This window comes from Pieris napi, chromosome 20, assembly GCF_905475465.1.
Source record: "Pieris napi chromosome 20, ilPieNapi1.2, whole genome shotgun sequence".
Classification (NCBI taxonomy): Eukaryota; Metazoa; Arthropoda; class Insecta; order Lepidoptera; family Pieridae; genus Pieris; species Pieris napi.
In genome coordinates, this window is record NC_062253.1 from 6,308,760 (window position 1) to 6,330,426 (window position 21,667).

At 33.8% G+C, this 21,667-nt stretch overlaps 4 protein-coding genes across 4 annotated transcripts; 3 read left to right on the forward strand and 1 right to left on the reverse strand.

Moving 5' to 3' along the window:
• On the reverse strand, nt 1-4,882 carry LOC125059757 (odorant receptor 94b-like). Its single transcript, XM_047664306.1, has 8 exons — nt 4,852-4,882; nt 3,990-4,557; nt 3,375-3,497; nt 2,928-3,050; nt 2,130-2,229; nt 1,650-1,754; nt 945-1,100; nt 1-144 (listed from the first exon to the last, which is right to left on the reverse strand). The coding sequence occupies exons 1-8, from the start codon at nt 4,880-4,882 to the stop codon at nt 94-96; spliced, it is 1,257 nt and encodes a 418-aa protein (XP_047520262.1). The 3' UTR covers nt 1-93.
• A 673-nt stretch (nt 4,883-5,555) lies between these two features.
• On the forward strand, nt 5,556-7,345 carry LOC125059758 (uncharacterized abhydrolase domain-containing protein DDB_G0269086-like). The gene is given in 4 exon segments (XM_047664307.1): nt 5,556-5,564; nt 6,238-6,561; nt 6,606-6,921; nt 6,963-7,345. Coding segments are annotated over 4 exon segments (1,032 nt in total).
• A 1,190-nt stretch (nt 7,346-8,535) lies between these two features.
• Nucleotides 8,536-18,556, forward strand: LOC125059733 (proton-coupled amino acid transporter-like protein pathetic). The gene is made up of 6 exons (XM_047664279.1): nt 8,536-8,942; nt 9,024-9,201; nt 9,623-9,980; nt 12,662-12,837; nt 14,515-14,687; nt 17,860-18,556. Exons 1-6 carry the CDS (start codon nt 8,678-8,680, stop codon nt 18,096-18,098), a joined length of 1,389 nt encoding a protein of 462 aa, XP_047520235.1. The 5' UTR covers nt 8,536-8,677; the 3' UTR covers nt 18,099-18,556.
• Nucleotides 18,557-19,733: 1,177 nt separating this feature from the next.
• Nucleotides 19,734-21,262, forward strand: LOC125059668 (ELAV-like protein 2). Its single transcript, XM_047664189.1, has one exon. It carries the CDS (start codon nt 19,768-19,770, stop codon nt 20,671-20,673), a length of 906 nt encoding a protein of 301 aa, XP_047520145.1. The 5' UTR covers nt 19,734-19,767; the 3' UTR covers nt 20,674-21,262.
• Nucleotides 21,263-21,667: the final 405 nt, after the last annotated feature.

The following is a 21,667-nucleotide window of genomic DNA, read 5'->3' on the forward strand; positions in this document are numbered from 1 at the left end:
GTACTTGTTTTATTTGTATCTACTTACACAGCTTTGCTCAGAATGTGAGTACTACGAATAATCTAGAAATTAAATATCCTTTGTGACGTTTCACTACTTCGTCTGCCGAAGTACAGCATAGAATGTATACGAAGACTTGAGGATCTGAAATGTTTTTAAATATTCGGTTAAGGCTAAATAATTAGTGAGACATTAAAATCAAAAACATTTTTGAAAGTCACTTGAACTGACTGATTTTGATTTTAAACTCGAGAATATTCTCGAATGTTTAATTTTGTTTTAAGAACTAATATGGATACTTAAAAAGACCTCTTTTAAAAATTACTTCTTACTGGTATTGCTCTTCATAGATAGATTCCATAGAAAGTAACGAATACTTAGATATTGTATTGCTGTGTTCGCCTAGTGGCTTCAGCGTGCGAGTGTCATACCTGAGGTCGTAGGTTCGATACCGGCTGTGCACCAATAGACTTTCTTTCTATGTGCACATTTAACATTCACTCGAACGGTGCTGGAAAACATCATGAGGAATCTGGTTTACCTTAGACCCAAAAAGTCGACGGCGTGTGTCAGGCACAGGAGGCTGATCACTTACTTGCCTATTAGATTGACATCATGTCACAGATACAGAAATCTGAGGCCCAGACCTAAAAAGGTTGTAGCGGCACTGATTTATTTTATTTTACACCGGTTTATTTAAATTGCATTTAACAATTAATCTATATAAATAAAAATAAATGGTTTAATGTTTTTTTAATTTTTATTTGAACTTCGAGGATAAACCATCCCCGGAATTTGGAGAGAAAAATTGGCAAAATTGCACGGAAAACAATAAAACCAGTTTCATATATTAAGGTGACACGATGTTCGCGCTAGTAAAATTATGAAAAAGAAAAATTTGTTTTGATTCCGATTTGAACCAATATCTAGAGCTCGTAAGTCACCTTCAGGAATGTATCAAGCGAGAGCGGAACAAGCGTAGAGGCGGTAAGGCGCAGCGGACGGCGCGCACACTCCATTACGATCAAAAGCGAGCGTCTAAATTGCGCTGGCGCTCCAACCCACTGCATCGCATAAACCGAACCAGCCAGATGAGAACTCTGCGTATTAACAAGGATTCACTTCAAGTCTCATTCGAAAACATACTTATTCAGTATTTTTCATTAATATTTATTATATGTAATATAATTTATTTATAATGTTGTGACATGCTTCGAGAGGGGCAAAAGCTTTAGTTGTTTGAGGCTGAAGAGTTATGATGTAAGATATAAGAAGCGTATTAGTGCATGAGGTTCATATAGTCCTGTACCTGTTTCACATATTACTTTAGGTAATTACTGTAAGGACTTCCGCAGTAAGCAGTCAGGAAAACCCTTGTAGCGTTCCCGCATTAATATCCATGTGCACCGGTTATGCGTAATCCATTTCCCTAAGTTGAAATAAGGGCTTCCAACAATGACAACCGAGACACCGTACGCACACATTGTTTTATGCTTATTCGTACTAAAAATATATTCGCGGACCTTCTCCCTCTACGCAAAATCTGACCACGTTATCAAGACGTACTGGCACCTTCTCAGGTTTCGCATAGTATCACTAGGAACTAATAAATGTTTAAAGATATACCTAAATACCTGTTTATTTCTTACCTCCACTGACAACTCAGTACCAAAGTAGCAATATAGAAATAGCTCCGTTAGAATGCAACATATGAAGAGTGCCATTGACGCAAACTCGATGCTCAGCACGCTCAGCTGTTAAATGTGATGAATTTTTGTATAAATGGAAGAATTGTGATATTTACGTATACACTTAGGAATAATTTTGTTAGTGTAATCCAGGGTATGACGTCAACGCGGACTAATAATTCATTTAAAATTTTACAAGATATGAATTTATAATAAATAAATAAAACCTACAGATACATATTCAGTATCTAAAATGTTGATTAAACATCAACGGTCGTAATTGGGTTTGATCGAATTGACAGTAATAACAAAAATATATCTAAAGTGTAGCATATAGTTTAAAAAATTAACACTGTATTAACACTGATTCTATATTAAAATCCCATTTTGCATTTGAAAAATTAAAAAAAAACTACTCATTAATCATATATTAATACTTACGCTTACAAGTTTATAAGCCGCCATACATAGAATCCATCCTCCAATACCAAACTGAACCAAAATAGCTTTTCCGAATATCTTCTGGACTGACTCAACCGTCCTAAACATATTTACTTTATATAAAATAAACCTCCATTTTCCAGAAGGAGTCGAAAAGAACTGAATTGTTTTTTAAAATTCAGTTCTATTCGACCCCTTCTTTCGAATCCGGCTCGAAGGGTCAAAATTTACTGTTCCTGAGACCATGGCGTGCTTTAAATTATATAGGATATTATATATTCATTATACATGTCGTAGATTCGACGCGATTAATAATTACAAAGTTGGTATCACTACCGTCATCCGACATTATTACTTAATATTTAAACAGTCAGTGCGCACGTCCGGCGCAGGCGCCGATCGGAAAGCAACTCTAGTACTTCACGACCGATTCTACGCACTACTGACAGCTTTACTTTGACAATTGACACATTGACACTTTACAACCTGTAAGATGTCCATGATATTGCGTGGTGTTGCCATTGTAATCAAACAAATTACACCGTGTTCTATTATAAATTAATCTCTGACATACATAACTCACGTACAACAAAATAATGAACTAACTCAGGTCTTCTTAGTTTTATAAGCGTAGCGATTACCTAAATCGTAGAGTTACAACCGAGAGCCAGACACAAGCATTATAAGCATAGCATTTGACAGCGTTTATTTATTCTTTTGTTATACGTGTGTGATAAATATAGATTGAAAATACTATTCTCTATTATTTAAAGCATCCCGTTGTCTGTGTTTCATTACCATGTAATATGGCGGTAATGTTGCAGCCGTTGCGCCAATTGTTGCGTCAGCGCTGTCTCATAAGCTTCTTTTTTAGCTTCGCTAATGGTCCGAGCGGTGTCTGGAAGTTTCTCTAACTCCATCCTACGTATAAAAAGTTCATTAGGGTATAGGCATATGTTTTAAATTTATAACTATGAATAAATCGCGTTATTTTCCTGTTGTTCAATGGTAAAAGAAAAGGGTCTGACTGATCTTTGTGAATAAAAGTTCACAAATCTACGATTTAGTAATAAAATAACAAAAAACGGTGTCAACGCTTAACTATTAACTACTTGCTGGCAACTAGATTATATTATTCTCTATTACTCGATCACAAGTCCAGCAACGAAAAACCAGTTATCGTAAATTAATTATTGTAACTGAATATTTTTTACTACATAGTATTAGATATTGAATGATAGTAACCTCAAAATTCGGAATTGAGTTTGACATTGATAGATAATTGTAGCGATAAAAGCATCTACTGTTGTATTGGCTATCCCAACCAGCGTTGTTACGTAGTAAGAGTACAGCAAAATCGCTGCAAACCTACAAAAAGATAAACATATGAGACCATGAGTTAATTTTAATGTTCAATGTTCATACTTACCTTCTTGCTAAATTTTTCTTTCTTTGTAATCATAGTGTTACTCGTAATAAAAGTAACGCCACTTTTTATGCTCCTGTGAATAAGCTTTCTCGCCCTTACAATGTTATTACCAACATTAATGAAAGTATTGTTATTCATACCAATCTTTCTACTTACTGTAATTTTGTTTATGAAATTTAAGTTTTTAAGTATTTAGTTTTACTTCAAATTTTCCTTTTTATTTTTGCTGTTTTGCATATATTATTCCTTGCTTTTATGTGTTTTGTTGTGTTTTCGTGATTGATGTGTATGTGTGTAAAATTTGTAATGTCATATGTTCTTGTTTATTTTAAGCATTTCATTTTGGAAGTTATAAAATAAATATATATGTATAACTATCCTTACACATTTCCTACGCATACATTTCGATAACACATATTAATATCACCCACATAGGCGATGCATCCGTGCTGTGCGGCGAGGCAAACGGGAATTCGACATGAAGACCTCGAGTATGATCACGTATTGGAAATGAAAGCCACAGAGTACACGTAAGCACGGCGCATCCCGCATAACCTGCTTCCACCCGCCAAGCGCGTCTTGTACATTCTTCTACAAGCTTCATTGCCGCGTCTCCTTCGTTTTGAAACACGGGCTCTTCTAGCGCATCAATAAGCCGCTTAATAGCATCACTATCAAGGTGGAACACCAGCTGCTTAGCGAGTGACGTCACGTGACAGAGGAGCAAGAACATGACGCGCGATAGTTTGTCCAAGTCGCTGCGTACTTTGTAAGCGTATACGCATTCTTGTACTAGGTACAACGTTGTTAGCGCTAGCACCCCGCGTCGATATAGGGCGTGAGCTGGGCCATTACCGCGCAAGAAGCCTACAAATCGCAATACTCGCGTATGTATCGCGACGCACTCGCCTGCACTGGACCTGAACAATTCAACTTGATTAGATTCAAATAGCGTAATACACTTCAATATAATATTATTAAGCCGCTGGAACGAATAGGCTTTTTGACAAGAGTTTTAAAAGCATTTCAGATAATTTAGTAACCAAAGAACCTATACAAATTGTTAATTTTAATTCTGTTATAGGCTTAAAAGTCACATTTTAAGGAATCCGCCAAAACCCAAGACCGCGTCCCACCAGTACCCACACGTCCCACAACACAAACAAGCTATGATGAGTCGACTCGAATCTCTCACCGTTTTTTTTACTTGCCTGACGTATACAAAACAATTATTTAGACTGATTATTTACAAGTTATATTAATCTAAAACTCTTTTAAAGCTATATTTCTCACGGATCACTCTCAATAACACTTTATTGTTCATACTCTCAAAATATAGCCTATTTCAATTAGATTCAAATTAAGCTCGGAAAACTTATACATAGTATTGCTTAGTAAATTATTTATTTTATTTAATATCTATATTTATTTATAGAACATGGGGAAACGGATGCTCACTTGATGATAAGTGATACCGCCGCCCATGGACATTCTCAATGCCCAACGGCTCATGAGTGCGCTGCGAACTAAAGGATTGGTACGCTGTTTTCTTAAAGGTTGAATTATTCAAGTAATTTGACAATAATTTTCCTTAATAATTTCTTTCAAACAGGTATATGGAAAACCGACATTTTACACGTCTTCAATATAAGAATTCAGGAGAAGATATAAATCTTCCTAATATTCAATTAATACATCAATACGTCAATCACAATGACTAATTATTTAATAGGCGGTCGGACATGAAAACTCCGCCTTCAAGTAATTAATTACTGTAATTAAACAGAATCTACGATGTATGTACATTAATTAGTATACTGTGTTTCAAGACATTATTATTCTTGTCAAATATACATTCATTTGTTCATAACGACATGTCTATATAAATAGCATGTATACAACAAAGGTCAAAACTACAATAATACGATGCAAAAAAGTTGATTGAATTATCGTAGGTAATCATTTCATGTAATTGATCATATATCTACGATTAGACCATGTATTTGGTAAATTTTTACCTTAGGTTTATACTACATACCCTTCGCTTCTTCTAAAACTATAAACGGATTATAATACAGTTCTCACAATATATTATGCTTATTCTTATATCAGGAAAAAACAGTATTAAAATTTTAATTTATAACTAACATTTTACACTGTGTAACAGGTAGTTCGTTTTCAAAAACCCTAAGATTTACAATTCGACACTCATATTTTGTAACGTATATATATATACGTATATAATATAATCTAATAAATAGACAATGTCTTGTTTATGACCACTCTTCACATTTTCGTTTATTTTATAGAACAAAATGAAACGCCTGCCCGTTTCATCTCATGTTAAGGGACTTCCCTTGGACACAGTGTTTGTGAGTGCGAGTGCGTTACCAGCCTTTTAAGAATAATTGGAATGCTCTTTTCTTAAAGAAGCTTAAGTCGAGTTGGTTCGGAAATACTTCAGTAGGCAGGTAGTTCCACATGTAGAGTGAGTGTACTCTCTCAAAGGGGTTGGTTGTTTGTTGGTTGCTGTAGCAAGCAGAGCAGAGCAGAGCAGGGCAGAGCAGAGCAGAGCAGGACAGAGCAGAGCAGAGCAGAGCTGAGTAGAGCAGAGCCGAACAGAGCAGAGCAGAACAAAGCAAAGCACAGCAGAGCAGAGCAGAGCAAAGTTGAGCAAAGCAGAGCAGAGCAGAGCAAAACAGAGCACAGCAGAGCAGAGCAGAGCAAAGCAAAGCACAGCAGAGCAGAGCAGAGCAAAGCACAGCAGAGCAGAGCAGAGCAAAGTTGAGCAAAGCAGAGCAAAGCAGAGCAGAGTAGAGTAGAGTAGAGCAGAGCAAAGCAAAGCACAGCAGAGTAGAGCAGAGCAGAGTAGAGCAGAACAGAGCAGAGCAAAGCAAAGCACAGCAGAGTAGAGCAGAGCAGAGCAGAGCAGAGCAGAGCAGAGTAGAGCAGAACAGAGCAGAGCAAAGCAAAGCAAAGCACAGCAGAGCAGAGCAGAGCAGAGTAGAGTAGAACAGAGCAGAGCAAAGCAGAGCAGAGCAAAACAGAGCAGAACAGAGCAGAACAGAGCAGAGCAAAGCAGAGCAGAGCAAAACAGAGCAGAGCAGAGTAGAGCAGAACAGAGCAGAGAAGAGCAAAGCAAAGCACATCAGAGTAGAGCAGAGCAGAGCAAAACAAAGCAGAGCAGAGTAGAGCAGAACAGAGCAGAGAAGAGCAAAGCACAGCAGAGTAGAGCAGAGCAGAGTAGAGCAGAACAGAGCAGAGCAGAGCAGAGCAAAGCAAAGCACAGCAGAGCAGAGCAGAGCAAAGTTGAGCAAAGCAGAGCAAAGCTAAGCAAAGCACAGCAGAGCAGAGCAGAGCAAAGTTGAGCAAAGCAGAGCAGAGTAGAGTAGAGCAATGCACAGCACAGCAGAGTAGAGCAGAGCAGAGTAGAGCAAAGCAGAGCAGAGAAAAACAGAGCAGAGCAGAGCAAAGCAGAGCAGAGCAAAACAGAGCAGAGCAGAGTAGAGCAGAACAGAGCAGAGAAGAGCAAAGCAAAGCACAGCAGAGTAGAGCAGAGCAGAGCAAAACAGAGCAGAGCAGAGTAGAGCAGAACAGAGCAGAGAAGAGCAAAGCAAAGCACAGCAGAGTAGAGCAGAGCAGAGTAGAGCAGAACAGAGCAGAGCAGAGCAGAGCAAAGCAAAGCACAGCAGAGCAGAGCAGAGCAAAGTTGAGCAAAGCAGAGCAAAGCAAAGCAAAGCACAGCAGAGCAGAGCAGAGCAAAGTTGATCAAAGCAGAGCAGAGTAGAGTAGAGCAATGCACAGCACAGCAGAGTAGAGCAGAGCAGAGTAGAGCAAAGCAGAGCAGAGAAAAAAGGGCAACACAGAGCAAAGCAGAGCAAAGCAGAGCAAAGCAGAGCAGAGTAGAGTAGAGCAGAGCAGATCAGAGCAGAGCAAAGCAAAGCAAAGCACAGCAGAGCAGAGCAGAGCAGAACAGAGTAGAGCAGAACAGAGCAGAGCAAAGCACAGCAGAGCAGAGCAGAGCAGAGTAGAGCAGAGCAAAGCACAGCAGAGCAGAGCAGAGCAAAGCAGAGCAAAGTTGAACAAAGCAGAGCAAAGCAGAGCAGAGCAGAGTAGAGTAGAGCAGAGCAGAGCAGAGCAAAGCAAAGCACAGCAGAGCAGAGTAGATATATTGGTATTTACTTGGCTGAATTCTCAAGGATTGCATTATTTATAATTTGTTATATATAATAAGGTTTAGGTTTTATGCTTTCTTGTTTTGTTTATATGTAATATTATGTTCTTAGTTTAAATTTTGTAATTATAATAAGTTTTCTATTGTATTAGTATTATATTTACTGTAAGAATAGAAAATAGAGAAATTAATAAATAAACTATTGCGAATAATATTTAAACTGAACTGAACATAATATTTCTTTAAGCAACAAAACTACGGAAAGTTCATTAAACTTTAACTAAAATGGTTTTACATCTTATAAAAAATGCATAGTAGTAAAAACTATATATTTATTATATTACTGAGTCGTGATATTTTGTCTCACTAGTTATCAAATAGTTTTTGTTTGTATATAAATTACTGCATAATATTTGACTCCTGGGATATTTTTTTAATAACGACATCTACTGATAATTTAGTGACTCGAGGTAACCTCTTTACTACTGATCTCATCTTTCTGAATCAGTTTCTTCTATGTGAGTTCAGAGGGCAGGGTTTGAATTTATAATTATATTCTTTCTCTTTGAAGAGTAAATACATTTAGGGAGAATAAATATCTGTCAGGCTATGTCTGTCGGACATAGCTCTTCTAAGTTCTAGGGTTTCTGTATAGAATATAGATACAAGTTATAAGAATTCCGAACGAAGCCTGAGTCATCAGCCTGTGCATACAGTTTAATAATTCTTGACAGCTGTCCTAAAAATTAAAGCGTCAACTGGTAACACTGAACAGAACAGATTACAATTTAGAATCATCATTCATCAATCAACTGAATCAAGCAGTTTGTTTTTAGTCGTTGTGCGGGAGCTATGTACGAATTTCAATAATTTATTCGATGTTTACGTAGGAACATAATGTAATATTTTTAGAGATCTGATATTGAAAATAAATAAAGATTAAACATGAGCGATGAAAAACAGCCCCTCCTCACAGGGCCTAGTATTTTAATTGATAACCCAGAGAATCAAGTCGTAGAATTAGTGACCAGTAGTCCCACGGGACCAACTAAAGATGAAAAAAATAAAAAGGAATACAATCCAGCTTCAGAGCGGTATTTAGAACATCCGACCTCTAATTTCGATACTCTGATCCATCTACTGAAAGGTAATATTGGAACGGGGATATTGGCGATGCCCGATGCGTTTAAAAATGCTGGACTTTTTTTGGGTATGTACATAAAATATATAGTCATAGTCAACTCATCCATTCCATCCATAATTTACATATTTAGTATACATATTATTTTAGGTGTTTTTGGTACTTTATGCATGGGAGCTATTTGCACCCATTGCATGCATATGTTGGTACTTTGTTCCCATGAACTCTGTGTGCGTAACCAAAGACCAGCAATGAGTTTTGCTGAAGTTGTAGAAGATGCATTTGCTATGGGACCTGTACCTTTGAGAAAATACGCAAAAAATATTAGGTGAGTCTAAATATATTTCATTATAGGATTACTATACTTTCAAGAAATCAAAACGATATTATTATACAAAAAAAATATCTGCCTCAATTTAATGCTATATATTTTTAAGCTAGTTCTGTAGAATATCAAATACTCTTAATCTGAAATCACCCACATTTTATATAAAAGATGTAGATTTTCTAAGACTAGCTACAATACCTAATAATTTTAAAGATAGCAATTTATCAGTTCTGTTTAACTAAATTCGGTCAACAATTTTCTGCAATTGATTATTATGCACTTTATCTGTATTATGTTAAAGACTATAATATTATTCAATAATTAATATTAAATGCACTTGTTATGAGCTGCAAATATGTAATGATAATATGGCCTTAGCAGATCTATGTCAAATAAATTGCATGAGATTTTCTTTTTTCAGGAACATTGTCAATGTGTTTCTTGTAATAACTCAATTGGGATTTTGCTGTGTGTACTTTCTGTTTGTGGCAACTAACCTTCAAGACACTATGCACTTTTTCCATATAAATATGGGTGTCCACAGCTACTTAGCCTTATTATTTCCGCCGATGCTAGCGTTGGGTATGGTGAAGAATCTAAAATACTTGACACCGGTTTCTCTAATAGCTGCTATTATGACCGCTTGGGGCTTGGTGATTACCTTCTACTATATATTGCAAGATTTACCCCACACCAGTACTGTGAGGGCATTTGCGAGTTGGCATCAATTACCACTCTACTTTGGAACAGCCATTTATGCATTTGAGGGAATCGGGGTGGTGAGTGCTTTACAATCTCTTTCCTTCCATTATAACTTTCCTTTTTCTTGGCATTTGAGGTCCTATTTACGATGATGCGACAGTGTCAACGCAGAAACACCGATTATTATACAAAAATTTTAATATTTCTTCCCCTACAGACTTTTAGACCTTATACTTTTTTGTTAGTCATTATGAATAGTTTCAGGAAATAAGGTTTCATTCATTTCTTTTGTTTTAATGACTGACAGCTTAGTACTAAGGCAATTGTGAGGGTATTAATATATTTTTAATATTGTTTTTAAATTAGATTATTTCGTTACTATAATATTATTATAATGGTTAAACAAACATACACCATGATATACTTACGCCTTAATTCGCTCATAGAGAACAGACTGGCGATCATCAATTAATTAATTTTAAATAAAATGATTTCTCCTTAATCCAATTGAAGTCAATATCAGTCAGTTTAGTAACTTTTATGCAAAAACTTATTAACCAATTCTGATGAGACTTAAAATATTGCGGAAAAAATATGTTATAGAGTACTTTATCACAAATTAAAAAAAAAACGCGTTAAGTGTTTTCAAATCTTTCATTTTATAGTGACCTTACACGTATGCCAAGAACATCTACATTGCGAACCTAATAAGTAACCGTGCCAAAATCTATCGTATACTACCCTCCTAAAACTTTAAAATACAATTTCCAACGCTTTTACAGCGTATACAACTATACTGAAAATAACTATAATTTTTCTCTCAAGTGTCAATAATTTCTTAGTTTAGTAAAGCATAAATGCTTACTTGTAATAATATTTAATCGAGTATATTAATTAAACATTGACAACTTAAAAACTGGTTCTACTATTTAACGTATTCACAAATCGTGAGAACTTAAAGTATGCTTCCTATACGTTCACGTAAAAATATCGCCAGATATTATATTTGCAATGGCTAAAATAACTAATCAAGGGTTCAAAACAAAACATTTGTTTAGCGGTCAATGACCTTGATGTTAATATTACATTTTAACACGAGTAATGCGATTGTTATATTAACTTCGTAATGTACTCCTTTTTCTATGAATAATGTTGAGTGAAATATTATTATGCCTTTGTATTCCTCTTTACATGTTTTTTTTTCATTTGTAATCAATACCATGTTACTTATGATATCGAATATCATACTAACATCGTGACGCATACATTTCACGTATTGATTTTCTGTGGTAACGACGCAAATAAACCTAATCGTGTACGAAATTATTCCAGTGCCAATAAATAACAAACAACTTAACTAATAAGTATCTCATATTAATTAACTCGTTGTAAATTTCCGAAACGTCAGAAAAGATAAAGATGTTTCACATAATGTATGCCTAGGTTCTAATAAATATATAATAAACGTCATCATTCCTATTAGTGTAGGATTTTCTATGAAGAAATGCTAAAATAATGATTTAGAATTGGCGGGCCTTTAAAAAATTATGAATAGAAGAGTTGCAACAATGTCTCAGCGTAATGACCTATTGCATGTTAAACTTTAATACCAATTTAAAATTATGTGATTATATAAATTTACGCAGGTAGAATAAAAAATACGCCAATATATATATAATTTGAATCGATAATTATACTTGATACATTATATATATTAAACGTGTTATAATGTTGTGGGAAAATAACTTTTTAAACATTAATGCCAACGATTTGTTTACACATCCTTAATTATGAATTTAAATAAACATTTATTATGTAGGAACTTGAGCTGGTTCTACATAAAATACTGACCGATACTGTACGGTTCCTGGGTAATCGGGGCTTTAAATAATAGAGGATTTTTGGCGACGGATAAAATGCTCTTTGTTGTTCCATTTTACCGAGTTTTCACTCATATATTTTGATAATCAATGTAAACCAAAAAAAGTAAATAAAACCGTACAAATAACATTAAAATATACATGTGTATGTTTAAAACATAACAAACAGTTTTTTTTTAATTATTTATAAAACTGGTGTAAGTTAAAATCTGTTAAAATAATTAACTGTTGAAATCGAGCTTTCGTCAACTGTCATTTTCATACAAAGGTCTATCCACAGACCGATACGACCTCCCATGGATAGCTTGTATCGACAGATGGCTTTTACAATCGGTAGATTGGTTATTGGCACACTTTAACAACATTTTGATTAAGATTACTATCTCAGATGGTGGATTATGGCGTTAGGAAATCGCCACGCTTATAAAACTAAGAACGCCTGAAAGAACCATATTATGTACAATGTACAGTACTTTGCGTATCTCTCATTTTCTCGGGTGAGAATGTTAAATTACAGACTAAAAAACGTTTAATTGTCATTAGGATATATCATGACGTCTCAAATTGTGTGTCAACGCGTTTTCGCTGAGAGGTGCACCAACAAACAAAAGTAACGCGCGGTTTTTTCGTCTCGATACATTTACTCCCCCTGAACTTCTAACTTATACGACTATGCAATAAAAGTTACACTCAGTATATATAAATCACTTTATAAACGTAATTATTTCCTTAGTATATTAACACCTATTTGTGTCAATAGTCTGTAGACTATACATACATTACCCTACCTACATTTCCTACCCTGTATATATATTTTCAAGTATACTTTACAATATTATATTAAGAAGTTATTCGAAAGAGGTTTTATGTTTCTATAGGTATTACCTCTAGAGAACAACATGAAAACACCGCAAGATTTCGGCGGGTGGACAGGTGTTTTGAACACTGGTATGGTGATTGTAGCAGCTCTGTATACAGCGATAGGCTTCTTCGGATATCTCAAGTATGGGAATCATGTCCTTGGGAGTATTACTCTCAATTTACCGAATGAACCGTAAGTTGATTTTAATAACACAAAAATTATTCCTTCCGCATAAATCATTCTAGATATTGGTGAAAATCGCAATTAATTTCGTGCTGTAGTTTTTGAGTTTATCGTCAATAGATTGACATGGCGGAAGACTAGTTTTTATGCAATAGACACATATTATGCTGTCATTTTTTTTTTTCTTCTCTAAACCCTTATAAAATATTTCTCATCGACAAGACAACGTTCGTAAGGAATTTTCTAGTTAGACCTTTTTCTCCGACTACTACATAAAGATTTTTTATTTTTCGGTTTGATATGTGACACTCAAATAACGTGGCTTTCTATTGGAAGCCACGAAAGAATTTTCAAAATCGGTTCAGTAGATCCAGAGATTACTCTTTACAACTTCACAAACTTTACTTATTTATAATATTAGTATAGATCTTTTTGCATATTATTCTTTGCCGGCGTATGTAATATTAGAATAAATTTCTCAAACCTTAATAATTTTACATACATCACTAATACTGTAAAGCTTAGAGTTTTAAAACTATCTGAAAGACTTTGCTTTTAATCTTTAATATTATATGTTAGATCCTACAAGTGAATCTGTGTGTGTATTTAATAAACCCGTGCTAAACAAAACTCCTAAAATTGTTTATTCAACGTGTATTCAATAAAGTTTTTTTATCTATGTTACCCCACTGATAACAGACGTATAACACCAGACATTTCTAATAAAAACATGTTTTAAGTTGAACGTCCGAATGGAGAATGAGGAAGCCGGAAAGATATAACTGGCTTTAACTTTACGATAATTTTAAAGTAATTTTTCCATAAATTACACGAATTCCATTCGCACTATATAGAAACGTCCGTATAGTTCCAACTACGACGTTTGATTGATACATTCTTGGAAGATTCTAAGTGTATGACAAAAACGTATTTATTTCGTACTCCTACAGCTAACTTTAACTATATATAAAGGCCGATTTACGTTATCTTAGTGTTTAGGAGAGTGCTTTAGTACAACTTGAAAGGCAAGTTCTTTAGCGTAGCGTTTACTAAAGCAAGTAGCGTTTACATGTTTCAACTAAAGTACTATCCTAAAGCACTCTCCTAAACGCTAATGATAATGTAAATCGGCCATAACAAAAAAAACAATTACACTAAAGATATAGCTAGAAATAGAATACATAATATGTACAAATCGGGTAAAACATTTATGAAACTTAGGAAGGAAAACCTCAATAAGATGCAATAACTAAGTTTACCTAATTCTGTTGTGTAAGTTAGGGTAAGGGTGTGTAAGTATGTGAGGTGTGTATTGGTTATACAGAAAACATGCTGCCCATTGAAGTATTTCCAAACCAATTCAACTCAGGATCCTCCAAGAAAAGAGCTTACCAATTCTTAATAGCATTTGCGAGCCCACTGGTAATGTGTCTATGGGCGGCGGTATCACATAACATCAGATGAGCCTCCTGCCTGTTTGTTATATTAAAAAAGTCATAGTACGCGCTAGGTGTCGTTTCTGAATCTCATTCTTCAGACAACAGCTAAACATTACTAAGATTCAACTGTATTAATCCTAGTATTAGCTACTCCAATAATAAAGGCCATATTCAAAATAAAATTATCGTTATTGCACATCTAACAAGCCATGTGTTACTATCAATGTTGTGTGTTTGTGTTTTGTAGATTAGCGCAAAGCGTACGAGCTATGATGGCGATGGCTATATTCCTATCATACGGCCTTCAGTTTTACGTGCCGATGAATATAGTGTGGCCTTTTGTCAAATCGAAACTCACATCGGAAAAGGCTCTCGCGTACGGCGAAGCGATAACAAGATTCATATTGATTTCGTTGACTTGTAAGTATATTCGTGTGCCAATTTATCTTTTGATTACATTTTCTTGATCAGTGATGGCTTAGTGGATTCAGCGTGCGACTCTCATCCCTGAGTTCGCCCAAAAAGTTGACAGAATGTGTCAGGCAAAGAAGGCTGATCCGCTTGGCTATAAGAAAAATCAAATGATTAGAAAACAGATACAGATCTCTGGCCCAGACCTTAAAAGGTTAACGCGCTACTGTTTTTTTTTTTAATTTTTATAGTGATACATCTAAATATATAAAAATAAAACCCGTTTTCCGTTGTCACGACATAACATGAAAACGGCTTGACCGATTTGTCTGATTCTTTTTTTATCATATTCCTTGAAGTACGATAAAAATTTAAAAAAAAATGAGTGAAAAAGTCCAAAAACAACACTTTTCTATATTCCCATACAAAATATTCGTAATAATATTTAAAGGCAATTTGAACTTTAATACCATATCATAAAGTTCAAGTGGAGGGGTTCCGGGAAGGTAAATTTTTATTTTTTGACATAATGTATTTGTTGTATTATCAACTTTCTTTTTTTTATCTAGCTAGACCCGTGTCCCGAATAGCAGAATAAGTATTTAAAATAAATAAAGAATCGACTGTTAGGCGGTACGATGTTCGCCAGGCCAGTGTAGTAAGTGATAAACATAAAATAAGATTGACCTATTATAATTTTTGATGTGTCATTAGTATAACAAAAAAACTAACGCGTCGTTTCTTAGCTGTAGGTACTAAGAATATTGAACTTGAAAAAAAATTTGAAATGGTCGTAGATTTTCAGTTAAAAGTTTTGACAAATTACATTACGTGAAAGACTCCTTGAAATTGTGGTTAAAAATATTCTGTACCTAATGAACAAAATGCTGTAACCTACTTTTGTGCATTGACCGCAAGTCCTTGTGGTTTATTACTAGATGATGACTTAGTAGATAACATTTTAGACTACGAATTTATAATAGTTACTAATTTAATTTATTAAATTTACTGTCTGGAGACAGTTTTACTTATTGAAGTTAGTAATATAAAGTAAATAAATAGAATACAACTAGCGTACCCGACAAACGTTGTCCTGCATAATATTTCAAGCGATTAGTATATTAAACAAAGTATTATAGTACCGACTGCAGCGCCATCTGCCGGGCTGATTTGTGAATCTAAACCATCCGGGCGTCATCCAAACGCATACAAAAAAATCATTCAAATTAGTTCATACAGTTTCTTCTTGTCACCCTTTCTAAAAGGTTTTTGATGTAGTGTGCTGATCTAGTTGTAGTCTATTACATATTTTACCTTTTTTAAATAAATTTATTGTTTATTATTTTATATGTATTTTATCAATATAATAACTAAGATCGAAGCATTTTTTTTAAACGATATCCATTTTTCTTGCATCCTCTTTGACGATATTTGCAGCACGCATTCTAACAATGTTATGTCAAACGCCATAAGATTACATCAAAAGTTTGAATTGTATGGTGGTTAAGTATTCTTTAATTTTCTATATTTCTGCGCAATTTTCTTATTTTTTTTTCTTACATAAAAACCTTCTCCTGACAATAACAAACACAACAAAAGAAGAATTAGCGAAATCGGTCCAGCCGTTCACGCGTGATGCCGTGACTTAGGGAAATAGGGATTCATTTTTATATAATACTAGTGGACCCGACAGACGTTGTCCTGCATGATATTACAAGCGATTAGTAAAGCAAAGTATGAAAGTACCGACTGCAGCGCCATCTGGCGGGCTGATTTGTGAATCTAAACCATTCCCAGATCCCCTTGAACACACACAAAAAATTTCAAAATCGGTCCAGTCGTTTGAGAGAAGTTCAGTGACATACACACTCACAGAAGAATTATATTTATAAAGATATAGATTAATAATTCCGTGAGGTTTGATACCTTCACGGGTTTTCTGATAGCAGAGTATATACATAATATGTAACAATATTCATTTCTCTATATTGGTAGTCACGTAATTTTTTTTACATAGGACAGTCGTTTTTCGCGCTAAGTCTCTGAATGCTTCAAATATGGCTGCTACCTCAGGACGTTCACCTGTTAGTAATGATGCATAGAAACTGTTAGACACCCGCAATTTGAACACCCAAGGTCAGACGAAAGTAAAGAATATACTTAAAGAGAAATAAGCATTGAATGTAATAAAAATTCATGACACAATATACATGCTTAGACGGAATGTCAACAATTTAATTTAGATGATAATGGAAAATTCTTGGGCGAGAAATTCACAAATAGCAAATAACGACGTCGAACACAAACGAGTGTTCTAAATAAATTTCTTAAAGGTTATCAGTGTAAATATTGACATTATTTCCGTGTCGTTAATTTTTGTTTACTAGATTTGATTAGTTTTTAACCGATCTCTATGGAGTTTTTCAATTCGTCGGAATTTAGTATTTAGTCTACAATTCGTCGGAATTTCGTATTTATTTCGTAAACATTTGTCTACAAAATTTCCGCAATTATCAGGAGTGTCAATTTAATGAGCGTTTTATCTTTATCCATTCTAAGAAATTTTTCCTTTATTACGATTTTGTTTTTTTTTCTCATAAAACTGGATTTAACGCTAATCGATCTAATGCCCTAAAAACCACAATACATTTTAAAGATTGGTTTGTGCTAAAGGCAAAAGAAGCCTTTTAAAAATCACGGTCAGAAGCGGTTCAAGACCGTAACGAAAGCTCCCAATAACGGTTCACCACAAAAACATCGACTTTCATTCTAATCGTCATATTATTGACCCCTTCAATTAGGAAATTTACGTCCCGATAACATACGCATGGAAAGAGCCGCTCGTGATATATGACGGCATGAATCATTATGACTTTATCCAATACAATAAAAATAAAGTACCCATTAAATGGAGGCTAATTGCTTTGCAGTTTTTTTATAAGCGAGACCCGCAAGTTTTGTTTAAATAACATAGTGTTACAAATGTGTTAGTAACATTCTTAATTTTTTATTCCAATTTTTGTAAGATATCCGTCTAATAATCTAAAAGGTGTGATCAGAGAATCTGTACAATAATTGTATCTATAAACACGCTGAGCCAGCGCCAAGTATGATCTCGTACTATGTCAAAAACGTATTGTAACGTTGTACACAGACTCTAATTTATATTTCTTTATTTCAGTTATAGCAGCTGCGTTGATACCGAATTTAAGCGGTATTATATCTCTCGTAGGAGCATTTAGCAGTTCAGCCCTTGCTCTTATATTCCCGCCAATAATCGATATTATCACATTCTGGCCCGACCGACTCGGAAAATATGACTGGAAAATGTGGAAGGATGTCGCCATTATCATTTTCGGTATAACCGGATTTGTGTTCGGTACATACGCGAGTATAGGAAATATTTTATCGCTTCCGTAATGTGGCGTATACCAAAGTTTAACCATGACAATAAATTCTTTGAGAATTATATTTATTATTAGACTATAGGCATTGACAAATCGATTAGGCTATACCTTAGATAAGCGCTTGAAGTATTATTGAAAATTTAGAGATTTATGTTCCTGAAGTTTGACAATATAATTTTGGAGGACATCGCTGCATTTATGCGTACATTTATTTTGATATACAGTTTTGTATCTGTGTATTCCGATTTTGATATAATTGTAAGTTATGTGTACAATGTGTGTTGTGTATAGAGGACGTGTATTAATCTAGTACAATTTTTTTGTTAGAAAAATTTAGGACTAAAAATGCCTTTCCTTGACTTTGATCTTTAAAACATAAAACCGTAAATTCTCGGTATTGAAAAAACCAGTAGTATTCTAATACAGTATGACAGTCAATTTAAAAGAAAACTCTTTGTTCCATAATCCAATAGACAATCCAAATTTTGCAGTTGGTATTTTAAATATAGAATCCGGATGTAAGTTAAAGATAACTACTTGGTTTTTCAAATACAAACTTAATTTTGAAATATTTTCCATTTTATCATAAAAGAGGTTATCTGGTTCCAGTTCAAATAAGGATTAATATATCGCCCGCCTCTAGTGCAATATGATTTGTTTAAAACACGGCAACGTTACGTGAACTTTTGTGATTAATAATAAGAGTTTAATCTATTTAATGTTGCTTTTAATATAATTGTTTGTGATATTATTTATTATTTGTACAATATCATATGGGTTGCTTAACAATTGCCGATTTATTTTTATATAATTTTATGTGTGTTTGTTTTATATAACGATTTACTGATTTAATTTTGTACAAATATTTTTTGCATAAAATATGCGATTTAATGCGTACACGTCATGTTATGTATGGCAGCTTATTAGAATTTTATGTAGCGTAACGTACGTAACGATTTTAGTAATGCTTTTTATTAGAACTGTTAATAGTTGAAATTTAAAATCTTATTAAAATGTAATTTAAATGAACAAATATAAGCTAAAATTTGTTGTGTACTACGTACAATATTTTATTACTTATTAGTAAGAAATTTAAAAATGGATTTAAAATTTAATTGTACGAGTATTTAATTAATAAAGCTTTACTGTGACGTTGGTTTTTATCCTAATCCACCCTATACTATCTTAAGTCTTACTGGTTACATTGCATTGATAAATCAACATGTCTGTCTGTAAAATAGATAATTAATGTGATCGTCTAAAATCTTCTAAATCATAACTCCATCCACTTTAATAATTAATATGTAATATATTATGCATATGGACTATATACTATAATCTATGTAAGGTATTACGTTAGATTCTATGGCCTTGTAGTACACCATAGTCAATAGATACGCCTTAGTTTATTGTTTTAAGGAAACGGAAAATCAATAATAAAAGTAAATACAGATTACTAAAGTGTGACATTTAACAAAAGGTATTTGCCATTTTTAAAAACAATACTTATATACTGGATTTGATGTACTTATCTTTTAATTAGAATGAAGAATTATTTAAAAAAACTTTATACCCTAATTATTTTGTATAGCAATAAGTTTTTCGTTTCTGAACGAAATTGTCGCAATAGTAACTCTGGCAACATTGTAGATAAAATGTCATTCCTAAACAACAATTAAAAAATGTCGGAATCGTGTCAAGACGGTAATTGTCATGGAAATTACGAATATGGGCCCGACGAATCACCAACGAAGCTTATCGTCAATTACATTCCCGAAGTCATGACCCAGGATATGATGTTTTCATTATTTTCCACCATGGGTAAATTAGAAAGTTGTAAATTGATAGCGAACAGAGGGTATGGTTTCGTCGAGTACGCTCGGCCTGATGATGCTGTGAAGGCACGAAAGGCCTTTAACGGTCTGTTAATGCAGAATAAGACACTCAAAGTGTCTCACGCCCTGCTCAATCCAGAGTTGAAACCTCCCACCAAGCCGGAAGCAGATTGGAACCTCTACGTGTGTAACCTGCCAAACGAACTAACCTTACAGGATTTACATGGACTGTTCGCACAATTTGGTAAAATAGTCAATTCCCGTATAGCTTCAGGCATAGCTTTTGTATTATATGAACACCAATATGAAGCAGAGAGGGCCATCCAAAACATCAATGGATCTATACCTCCTGGCTTCTTGGAAGCTCTTACTGTTAAGTATGCTAATAAAAGTAATCCAAATAAACATAAAAACAATAATAATAATTTTTCTAAGAATCCACTTGTGAAACCTTATCATTGGATAAATCATATGGGTGCTATTGGTGACCATAATTCCCCTAGTACATGGTCTATTTATATTTATAATATTGCTCCAGAAGTGGAAGAACTGACTTTGTGGCAGCTTTTTGGTCCATATGGTGCTATTTTATCAGTTAAGATAATTAAGGATCATCAAACTAATAAAAGTAAGGGATTCGGTTTTGTTACAATGAGAAACTATGATCAAGCGGCGATGGCTATACAAGCTTTGAATGGCTATGTTATTCATGGTCAGCCCCTATCTGTAAGTTTTAAAACACAAAAAAGATAATGGCGCAAAATAATTAAAACCAATTTTACAATATCAGTACAGTAATGAATAGACAAATTGACTTTTTTGACTTTGATTGGCATAGAATAACAATTTAATATAAAATATTACTTAGGTATAAAAGGAATTTTAATATTTCCACAGCATATATCAAATGTGCAGCCTGTCATCTCTTGTTGAAAATATTATTTTGACCTATCAAGATTGTTAAGTTTGTTTCTTATTATGAATATTAATTTATTCAGTTGGCTCGTTAAATATTTCAAGTTTACTAGAGTTTTAAGATTTGTATTTGCGATGATTGTTGTTTGGGAGTTCAACATCAGTTGTGAGCTATATGCTTGACTCTTTATTTCTTTATCTATTTTATTATTATTATTTAAGTGTAATAAAATACAAGAATGTGCTTTATAAGATCTAATGTAACTAAATAATGTAAGCCACTGTGAGATGTTTAATCAGCTACTAGGATTAGTTGTACACTTTTTATAACATGATGTCTATTTAGGTAGTAAAACAAAATCTAGATTATATCATATTTATACATTTAGTATAAACTTGCTGAATTAAAGTTCATTTTCACAATTTTTATGGATTGTTTTATATTTAATCATAACCAATGTATTAATATTGAACGTTAAATTATGAATTCTATATTATTTTATTTTTACTAAATAATCTTTGTTTTAAAGTATTTAATCAAATTATTGTTTTATAAATTTTTTGACTGTACCAATTTCTGTTTTTTTTTTAATATCTTTATTGGCCTGAAACAAAATTATCCTAACAAATACTTAGTATGACCTATTTGTTACATTCTGGTAATCATCAACTACATATATATATATTTGTTCTTAAAAATGAACAGGAAAGTTTCTCTAATTCATGGAGTGCTATATAAAATAACAAGAAATAAAAACATTTCTTTCACAAAATAATCTAATGTGTTTGTATTAATGAGATTAGATAATTTGTGATTGGAGACTTTAAATTG

Coding starts and splice junctions, on each gene's coding strand:
- LOC125059757 (XM_047664306.1), bottom strand. CDS start 4,882: ATGAACAATAAAGTGTTATTGAGAGTGATCC. Junction 4,558..4,851: donor AGTGTTATTGAGAGTGATCC/GTGAGAAATATA, acceptor CTTGTCAAAAAG/CCTATTCGTTCCAGCGGCTT. Junction 3,051..3,374: donor ACTCAATTCCGAATTTTGAG/GTTACTATCATT, acceptor TTTTATACGTAG/GATGGAGTTAGAGAAACTTC.
- LOC125059733 (XM_047664279.1), top strand. CDS start 8,678: ATGAGCGATGAAAAACAGCCCCTCCTCACAGGGCCTAGTATTTTAATT. Junction 9,202..9,622: donor AAATACGCAAAAAATATTAG/GTGAGTCTAAAT, acceptor TTCTTTTTTCAG/GAACATTGTCAATGTGTTTC. Junction 14,688..17,859: donor CATATTGATTTCGTTGACTT/GTAAGTATATTC, acceptor TCTTTATTTCAG/TTATAGCAGCTGCGTTGATA.
- LOC125059668 (XM_047664189.1), top strand. CDS start 19,768: ATGTCGGAATCGTGTCAAGACGGTAATTGTCATGGAAATTACGAATAT.